The sequence below is a fragment of the Juglans regia genome, chromosome 5 (genome assembly GCF_001411555.2).
Source record: "Juglans regia cultivar Chandler chromosome 5, Walnut 2.0, whole genome shotgun sequence".
NCBI lineage: Eukaryota > Viridiplantae > Streptophyta > Magnoliopsida > Fagales > Juglandaceae > Juglans > Juglans regia.
In genome coordinates this window covers 4,553,840-4,564,431 of record NC_049905.1, presented here as the reverse complement: position 1 = coordinate 4,564,431, position 10,592 = coordinate 4,553,840, and the positions used below count along the sequence as shown (strand labels likewise).

At 35.1% G+C, this 10,592-nt stretch overlaps 1 protein-coding gene and 1 pseudogene across 1 annotated transcript; one reads left to right on the top strand and one right to left on the bottom strand.

Moving 5' to 3' along the window:
• Positions 1-476: 476 nt before the first annotated feature.
• LOC109012612 (chloroplast envelope quinone oxidoreductase homolog) lies at positions 477-5,126 on the top strand. The gene is made up of 4 exons (XM_018994332.2): positions 477-688; positions 2,677-2,818; positions 2,935-3,026; positions 4,191-5,126. Exons 1-4 carry the CDS (start codon positions 602-604, stop codon positions 4,878-4,880), a joined length of 1,011 nt encoding a protein of 336 aa, XP_018849877.2. The 5' UTR covers positions 477-601; the 3' UTR covers positions 4,881-5,126.
• Positions 5,127-5,297: 171 nt separating this feature from the next.
• Positions 5,298-8,901, bottom strand: LOC109019187 (annotated as a pseudogene).
• Between the last annotated feature and the right edge of the window lie 1,691 nt (positions 8,902-10,592).

Sequence of the window (10,592 nt, the reverse complement as noted above, 5' to 3'; positions counted from 1 at the left end):
CTTTACAGCCATTCATATTATGCATAAAAATTGGATTTAAATTTCTTAAACTTTTGGATAGAATTCTATGCCATAAAATGAGGGAGGTAAATGAAATGGATTTTAGATTATTTATAATTGCTCAATGAATTAAACGTTTAGTAAATACTTTAAAATATAATTCTTATATTTATCGATTAAAAAATACTATAATTATAAAGATATTTTATAAAAGTAAATTTATAAACTGACGTGATTCTATATAATATATTAAATCTATTTTATAATTTAATATATTATATTAAATTATGTCAATTAAATAAATATTTTTATTAGATAAAATCTAACATTAATCAATAAAAATATTTATTTTATCTAACATTAATCATATAAAATTCGATAACTATGAAGTCTGTTGTGGAACATCACTTCGTCCTATTGTAGTACATCGAAAGAAGGAAACAAGAGGTTGATATTGATATCATGGGATATACATGTGGCGGGCAGAATGGCACAATTTCAGACGCTCTCTAGCTAATGGTTGCCGTAGAGCCACACCTCCCTTGCATTTTCCTGGACGTCGCACCCACTCTTTAAATCTTTAATCCTTTGAGCTGCGGACATGTCTCTTGATCCTATCAAAATGGCAGGGAAGCTTATGAAGGCAGTTCAGTATAATGCCTACGGTGGCGGACCAGATGGCTTACAGGTTTCATTCTATTTCGCTTTCCTCATTTTTCTACCATATTCTGCTTGATCTCCAGTACTTTCTTGGTATTCTTAGTTATTTTTCTTCAAACTCTGCTTGTAGAAACCCAAAGCTCTTGTCTTTTACCATTTACTTCTGGTTTGTTAAATGTTTCTGGGGGCTGTAAAGATTCTCCGGATTTGGAAGGGTCAGGATGTACTAAAAAAGACGAAGTTTTGATAAGATTCAAAAATGGGTTTTAGGGGTAATGACCCATTTGATGGTCTTATGCAAAATTTTCTTATCCATGTTGATTCATGTGCTATGTTGAAGTGGAAAAACTTCAAGTTATGGGGCATTTGGATTTGCCATTGCGTGGGGAAATTTTGCTATTTTAATGGTTACAGCTTCCAGGATATATAAAAAATTTTAGAATAATATGGGCCGTGAGACAAACACTTTTTTCAATATGTAATTCAATATTTTATCAGGCCTCGTTTGTTTTCAGAGATGAGATGAGATGAGATTAAAGTTAAAAAGTTGAATAAAATATTGTTAGAATATATTTTTTAATATTATTGTTATTTTAGAATTTGAAAAAGTTGAATTGTTTATTTTATTTTGTGTGAGGATTTGAGAAAGTTGTAATGATGAGGTGAGATGAGATGAGATGAGATGGGATGTTTTTGAAAAACAAACAAAAGCGCAAAAGAGTGCAATTATAACACACAAGGAAGGATACAAGAGAGAGCACCCACGTAGGGTTGAAAGGAAAAACAATGACAGAACTCAATATACAAAGTAGAGGAAAGAAGAAAAAAGATGGATGGTTTGAGCCGCTATCGAGTGCTTTAAGCACTAAAGTTTCGAACTCTTGCACCACCCATCCGAGAACGAAACGATAATGATTTGAATAAGCCCTTTGAAAAAACCGGGCTCCACCACCCATCCGGAAAAGCTATTTTTTTTTACAGTGGGCCAACTTTTTCCTAAAAGGCTTGCACACCCAAGCCTTGCACATGCAACACCCACAAGGCTCCAGCCACAGCACAATGAAGCCGAAGATGATCGGTTGATTTCTCAACTGTTTTCATGCAACATCAATCCATATGGCACACCTCTTCTTCATGTTATCCTGGTTTAAGATTTTCTCTGAAGAAGTTGTCCATACAAAAAAGAAAAATGATTAACACATCACTTTTCACAACATTTTACACAATAATATTTTAAAATGAAGGTTATTTTTGTAAATTAACTTGTAAAAATAACATCATTTTACCAAAATCTCCTTACGTGAAATGTGTTGTGTGGGTATCATTACTCTACAAAAAAAGCCATCTGTGAAGTAGTCATGTTTTTCCAAAGGCTTTTCCAAGAAAAAGGAGGACAGTCAAGCCTGATAGTAGGTACTAACTTCAAACATCCACCTTTTGAACCGGAGCCCCATATTTTATCCTTACTACCTCCATTCAACCAAAAAGTTTATAAGAAGCTGTAGAACAAAGAGAACAGGTCCACTTCCCAATCATGGAGTGATCTTATAATGAAGGTAATGTTCCACTGGTGACTATCATTGGAGAATTGCAAATGGCTGGATATGTTAAACACCTTCAAGAAGGCACTTTTGGAGGCTGATTTCACACTATGCATCACACCAAAACCAGATATTGGTCTTGTTGCCCACCTCATATAGGATAAGTAGAGAGAATCCCCCCAAACCCTTTTGATGTTCTTCCATATATGTTGGTGTGTGACTATCCGGATCTTCCATTATGTAACTGTTTGATTTACTGAAATCTTCAGATAGGAGATAGAGAGGGAGCTATTAAATTCTGCTATTTATTTCTGTCTGTATTGGAAGTTTTAAATTAGGTTTATGCTGTATAGTGATGACTGAGAGCTGTCTTTTCTCTGTGTTTTCTATACAAAATGAAGCCACTGACATTATATTATTAGGATCCTATGGCTTCCTCAAATGACTGTTCTATTAATTTCATGCTTGTTTGCAGCATGTTGAAGTGCCAGTTCCCACTCCCAATAAAGATGAGGTCTTGTTGAGAGTAGAAGCAGCTAGTCTCAATCCATTTGATTGGAAAGTTCAGAAAGGCATGCTGCGGCCCTTTCTTCCTAGCAAGTTCCCTCACATACCAGGTAAATGAATTTTGCTTTTTCCATGGAACATTCTCTTCCCCACTCCTTTTGTGGCGGAAAAAATGATTTGATGGTTGTCATGTAACAATGAACGTTTTCCTTCCTTGTTGGAACAGCTTCTGATGTGGCAGGTGAGGTTATAGAGGTTGGACCGGGAGCCAAAAACTTCAAAGTTGGTGATAAAATTGTAGCTATGACTAACCCCAGGGTAATATCTTGTATATACTCTTTTGGTTTGTTCCTGGGTTAGCTTAATTTGAAATTTTTAACACTTCTGGTCCTCTGTCTTGGGGAAGAACGACCAGAGGACTAAAAAGGAGATTCCAATGATCGGTTATTTCTATCATCATATTAAGAGAAATCTGGTGACCGTGACTTATGATTGTTTTTAGGGTACCAGAAATCTAAAAGATATCTAGGCCCTACATATCAGAGGTACACCATTACATCGGTTTTGTTATCACTCTTTCTAATTACAAAGTCAATATAATGGCATACACTTGATTGTCAATTGCTCATTCCAGCTGGTGAATTCTTATGGGAACTAAAGCGTTTCGTGAATGATTTGAGAATATTAGTATGTATTCACTGAAGCAGAAATTCGAGTAATTTGGAAGTTCTTTAAAAGTTAAAGATTATCTAATGAAACTCCTTGCAGCATTAATGATGACTTGCATTTCAATGTAAGGAGTACTATGGTTTCCTCTTTTCATTCACATCTGTATTTTACTACTTCCCATGTTTCTTCATGGTAGCATATGCTTGAGCTCATGCATGGTTGTATACTTTCATATAAGTTTAAACATTATTATTTTGCTCTAGGAATAACCTGACCTCACATTGTTTTGGATTCAGGGACCATGAATTGTGATGTTAGGGTCAGGACTTTGCCATAAGCATGATACACATGCATTTATGCCCTAGAAAAACACTAGTTTTGTTGTCTTGATCTTGGTCTGTACTTAAAAGTTTGCACTACAAGCAATTTTATTAAGACGAGACTAGATTGACCAAATGACTAATAAGCTAGTATCCCAGCCAATTGTTGAGTTTTATATTTCTGTTGGGTTATAGAATCAACCTGATCAGATGTCATGGCACCGTTTGAACTAGCACGGTCCATCCATGCTCTAATCCAATGCATGCTTTAAATTCATGTATTTTCTGGGGTGCAATAGTAATACAAAATGATATGATCATTCCAGTTGTCATGAACGCCATAATTTCATGCCAATTACTATTTTATGGATAAGGATGTTGTTAGATACTCACCAGGTTGATAGGATGTATTATCTAAATAACCTGTATCGAACTTTTAGTATCTACTGTCTTAATAGTCTAATGTCTGTAGTGGTTCTTGCATTAATGACAGAATGGCGGTGGACTGGCGGAGTTTGCTGTGACCAAGGAAAGCTTGACAGTTGCAAGACCACCTGGAGTTTCAGCAGCCAATGTTGTCGGTCTCCCGGTTGCAGGATTGACAGCTCACCAGGCTCTCACTCAATCTGCTGGCATCAAGCTTGATGGAAGTGACAAGAAGGCAAACATTCTGATAACTGCTGCTTCAGGTGGAGTGGGCCACTACGCGGTTCAACTGGCTAAGCTGGGAAATGCACATGTGACAGCTACTTGTGGTGCCCGCAACATTGATCTTGTCAAGAGATTAGGGGCTGATGAGGTTCTTGACTACAAGACCCCAGATGGGGCAGCTCTAAGGAGCCCATCTGGTCGAAAATATGATGCAGTTATTCATTGTGCAACCGGCATTCCTTGGTCTACTTTTGAACCTAATTTGAGCCCAAGTGGGAAGGTGATTGATATTACTCCTTCTCCTAGTTCCCTCATCACATTTGCCCTGAAGAAACTTACTTTCTCCAAGAAGCAACTGGTGCCACTGATCTTGTTTCCAAAGGGTGAGAACCTCCTCTATCTTGTTAACCTGGTCAAGGAAGGGAAGCTCAAGACAGTGATTGACTCAAAATATCCCTTGGGCAAGGCCGAAGGGGCTTGGGCTAAGAGTATTGACGGCCATGCCACTGGGAAGATTATTGTTGAGCCTTAAAAGTAAATATAATGGACCTGGAATTGCTGATCTTGATGTAATTAAATGAGAAAGATTGTTTACTTTATGAAAAATTCTTTTCAGCCACTATTCACTATCTCACACCCTATGAAAAACACTCTCACATTCTATGAAAAACACCCTTACACCCTATGAAAAAGTTGTAGGTGTAGAGTGTGAGAATGAATAGTGATTGATGAGTAGAATTCCTTATATATACATATATCAAAGTACAATATTCATAAAGACTCAAACAATCCATATTTGTATTAAGAACATGTTTCCTCCTATCTTTATGAATACTTTAACAAAATCTATTTATAAAGTTACAAATAATGGCTTGGATGAATTGAGTGCAAGTACTATGTGACTCGGCTGGCAACCCTTCCTACTCGGTTCTTGTTTTAAACAAAGGCTTCTTCAAAGCCTACAGATTACCGAGGCATTCTAAATTCCGAATGCTTTATATTACAAACGACCCTGTTTCAATCAATGCAGCGTATTTTATATTGCAGCTGCAAACACTCAGCAATCTGCATTACACTTATATTTGACAATATCAGGCCAAACACCCCATTCAACTACATATACATGGTTTTATTTACCGATACACAATCCTATCAAGTACATATAAGATCTAACAACTCTCAGGATATTATATCCACTCTCAAGGCTCCACAATGATCTTTCCAGTAGCATGGCAATCAACGCACTTAGCCCACGCATCTTCAGCCTTGCTCAGGGAATGCCTTGAGTCAATTGCAGTCTTAAGTTTACCTTCCTTCACTAACTTAACAAGATCATCCAGGCTCTCAGTATTGATAGTTGCAAACATCGGCAAAAGCTGCTTTTTGGAGAAGGTGACTTTCTTTAGAGCAAAAGTCAGTAGAACACTTGAGGTGGGACTTAAATCAAAGACCTTTCCATTTGGACTCAGATTGGGATCAAAAGTTGACCAAGGAATGCCTGTTGCACAGTGGATCACAAAATCATACTTTCGAGTTTCGACCAGATGGGCTCTTCAGAGCCGCCCCATCTGGGGTCTTGTAGTCGAGAACCTCATCAGCCCCTAAGTGCTTGACAAAGTCAAGGTTGCGGGCCCCACAAGTGGCAGTTACATGTGTGTTTCCAAGCTTTGCCAGCTGAACCGCGTAGTGACCCACACCACTTGAGGCGGCAGTGACTAGAATGTTTACCTGCTGGCCACTTCTGTCAAGCTTGATCCCAGCAGATTGGGTGAGAACCTGGAGAGCTGTTATACCAGCTATAGGTAAGCCAGCACCATCAGCTGCTGAAACTTCGGGTGGCCTAGAAACTGTCAGCCTCTCCTTAGCCACAGCAAACTCAGCTAGTCCACCTCCATACTGTCAAGATATATAACACAACAACAGAAAAAATGGATGAGGGTTTTAGAAATAACTCAATTCTGAGTATTATCACAGCTGGAAGGGATCTGGAGTTGCTATATACAATTGTCCTACCTCATCAAAAAAATCATGCCACGCCGTATCTAAATTATCAAAAAATCATGCCACGCCATATCTAAAGCAAGGATAGAATATAAAATAAGGACAATGATGAGTGCGGCTTGGAAAGTGCTGGATAAGCACTATATGCATCCTAAGCTCAGAAGTAGTTTCTAAAATATGGATATATTCGAGGAATGCCCGGGCCAACTTACATTACAAACCTGAGTCACCAGAATGTGCTACTTACCTAGTGAACTAATCAAGGATCACTTAGAGACGTTTGGATTCGCAAGTCATCTCAGCTCATCTCAACTCATCTCACTACTATTCAGCAACTTTAACTCACAAATCTCACTACTATTCACAATTCATCTCATTACTATTCACAATCCATCTCAACTCATCTCAGCTCATCTCAAATCATCTCAAGTCATCTTCGAATCCAAACGTCTCCGTCAGAGTTTCATTCTGGTACACTAATCTAATAACTCGCACCTGCGGTATCTCACATTAGCACCAATGATAAAAGTTGCTGTTTTTTTCCAGCAGTATGCATATCCAACACTTAATTTGCCATGCCACCACATCATTATTGTTTTGTTCCTATGTACCATGTCAATGTCATGTAGTACCAAGTGGGAAATGCTCTACAATCATTAAACAAAATAACAGGATGAAAGGAAATTCTAAATTTCACAAAGGGCTTGATTCTGTTAAGAGTTATCCAAACTTCCGGGGAGGAGAGGGGGCGGGGGAAGCTATTAAGTACATCTGATTTCCACAGAAGTTGAAGAAGAGGAAGAAAAAAAAACTCTGTTTTAAAATTATTCGTAGTCATCAATCATACAAACAGAGAGCATGAGGAATATCCAAGTTAATAGCAGGAAAGTAGAAAACTGAAGGAATAACAATTAATACTCACAGAAAAGTAAAGCGAAGCTATGACTTTGTCCCCAGCTTTGAATCTTTTGACCCCTGCTCCAACCTCTACGACCTCACCTGCCACATCCAAACCTACTCTGCCAAAGAATATGATCAGCAAGAAAGGAAAAAATGACACTTCCCAAAAGTTTGCAACAAGCAACCATCCACAAAAAACTCAATTCAATAGTATCACTGAACTATTTGCACGTAGATGTTGTCATTAAATATATATGTGTATTAAAATTCGTTCCTTAGGTGAAATAAGGCATCAAATAAAGTTTTGTTAATAGAAGCAAAGAACAATGAAGAATTACCAGGTATGTAAGGGAACTTGCGAGGTAAGAAAGGCCTGATTTTGCCTTTCTGAATTTTCCAATCCACTGCATTTAGACTAGTTGCTTCCAGTTTTAGCAAGAGCTCATCCTCTTTTGGAGTGGGAACTGGAACCTCAACATGCTACAACAAAAATGAAAATTATGTTTCCTTACAATAATTTGTTAAGCAGATACATAGAGAGTTTCTACTATAATGTCAATGACTTTTGACATTATAGCTTTGTAAAGCAAGAAGCAAATGCAAAAAGAAAATCCCAAATTATACAATGTTAGCAACCCAAAACGCATAGGCGATTCAGATTTGCAGTGTAAACAGTGTGAGAAATGAAACATTAGAAAGCATGAAGGAAAAAGGAAACAACGATCAAAGCTGCAAGAAAGATCAATTGTATCATGGGCAATCAGTTTTCTGTGTTGTTCTCCCCAAAAGAAGATTTTTTTTCCCCTTTCACCAATGTATCAACCATCACAATCTCGAATATCAAAGCTACTTCAACGATTTTGAAGAGTATTGCAATTCTGGAAAGCCTGTACCTCAAACAAGTTTTATGTGGACAGTTCAGAAAGTAACACGTTTTATCATATCTCAAATGGAGAGGATTTATCTCAAAACATTTTCTTAATTACTTAGTAAAAAATAAATAAACTGTCGGGATCCCATGTGTGGCTTTAGTATTTCTCAATTAAGATTTCCTAAATATTGTATTAAACTGATCTCGTAATGCTACCGCATTGTAGATTTATCATTTGAATAAAATTATCTACAGCTTCGTGAATAGACGTGTTGCCGAACTACGTAAATCATTGATTCTACTTTTATTTTTACTTTTCTCTTATAGTTCCTAACACTTATCACAATATTATTTCCTTTTGTTTTAAACATACAAGATAGTAGGTATAGAAGCTCCATCACTGCAATAACCAAACTTATACCCAATTGCTTTATTTCCGAAATCATTATTTTTACCCTTGACAACCCAAACTAATTGTAAGTTTCAAATGGAACTTTCAAAACAAGAATTGTAGTTTCACTTAATTACTAATATGTTGAAGAGAAAACAATAACTTCCTAATTCATAGCACATGAGCGAAAGAGATTTGGAACGAAAACAAAAAAAAAACATAGAATTGGATAGAAATGGGTCTTGACCGCAGGTAATACAGAGAAACAAAGACGAATGAATATAAATATGAAAATAACCTTCAAACCAGCAGCTCCTCCCCCATAGCCAAAGTACTGAACCGCTTTCATAAGCTTTCCTGCCATTCTCACGGATGAAAGCTTTGACGGTATTCGTGTCCTTTTGTGTGTCTCTAAGTGTAACACTTAGATATATAGTTAGCGAGAGAGAGAGAGGATGTAAATAGGACGAGAAAACTTGGAGAGTGGGCGGAATATATAGAGGTATCATTTCTCCGTTAATCCCTTCAAATTTACTTGAAGATGACAGAGATTTACTTGAAAGTTTTTACTCATGGTCCAACCTCAACGTCACATCCGTACCAGTTCTAACAAAGTGTATCTGCAGCTAAAGGGAAACAGAAGCATGCAAAGCAACACTTCCGATGTTTTGCAGGTTGCAACTTGCAACCCATATAGGACTCGGCAAAATCTCATCTTTCAGAGCTAGAATATATCACCAAAACTTTTTTTTTATATCAACTTATATCATTTAAATATTTTTTTATTCATTTTAAATATTATATTCTCTATATATCATATATTTTGATATTTATAATTTTTTTTGTAATATAATATTTTAAATTACTTAAAAAATAGAGTAAAACAATAAAAAAAATCTGCCTTTATTGTTAAAATCAAAACTTCTGTATGCATCAAAGTCGAAGATGATATAAAGGGAGTGCTAGAGTGTAAATAAGAGACAAGAGAGTGAGAGGAGTTGTGCAAAAGTGATAAAGGGCTAAAATGAAAATAAGATAAAAAAGAAATGAGGATAAAATGAGAGAGAAATAATAAAAAATTATTTAGAGGAATAAATAGTAACCACTATATGTAACAGATTTATTGTAGCTAAATGAAAAATAGAAATAAAATAGATGATCCATTAGAAGGAAATTTTAACCATCTTTTTTTATATTTTACAGAAGATGGTATTTTACAAAATCCATTGTAAATGCTCTCTTGTAAAGTTTATATTCATCCAAAAGCTAAAAGTTTTATTTAGATAATTAAAAAAAGAAAGAGCAATGTTAGATATATTTATAATAAGACTCGTTTTCTTAGTTTTTTTTTTTAAATTTAAATTTTAAGACTTTTAATCTTTGATAAAATAATTTTTTAATAAATTTTTCTTAAATATATTTAATATTTTCCTTATAATAATTGAATGGTCATGTTGATTATTACTCACAGTTCTTGGTGTTATACTACATCGATTTGACTGAAATAAAACACTTTTTTTCGAAGAAATATATTCATAAATCTTATATTTTATATATATATAGATACTTTTCATAATTTAAAAATGATTGATATTTTATTTTTTAAAAAAATTGTAATGAATTACACTATTAAGTATTGTGATAACGCGCACTGACTTGTATATAGTAAAACTATTCTCTTATTTTGATTTAAAAATTGATAATAAATTTGATAAATTGAACTTACTTTTAAATAAAAAATAAATAAATAAAACTTGAGTTGTTGCTTAGCTCAAATCCTTTATTCCACGAATTAATTCGAGAATATAAGAATTGGATGAAACGTTTGACATTAATTATTATAGGCTTTTGTAAGAGTATTTATATTAGTCAATATATATATATATATGCAAAATCATATTTACATAATATGATCCTAAAATCTTTTATATTGACTTATACATATTCAAATATTTAGTTAGTTATGAACAGTACTTATCTAAATTTAGATAACTACTATTCATTCTCCAAAACATATTTGAATCATTATTTTTCTTTCTTCCTACTATCTCTATCACAATATTTTTCTTTTTTCCCTCATT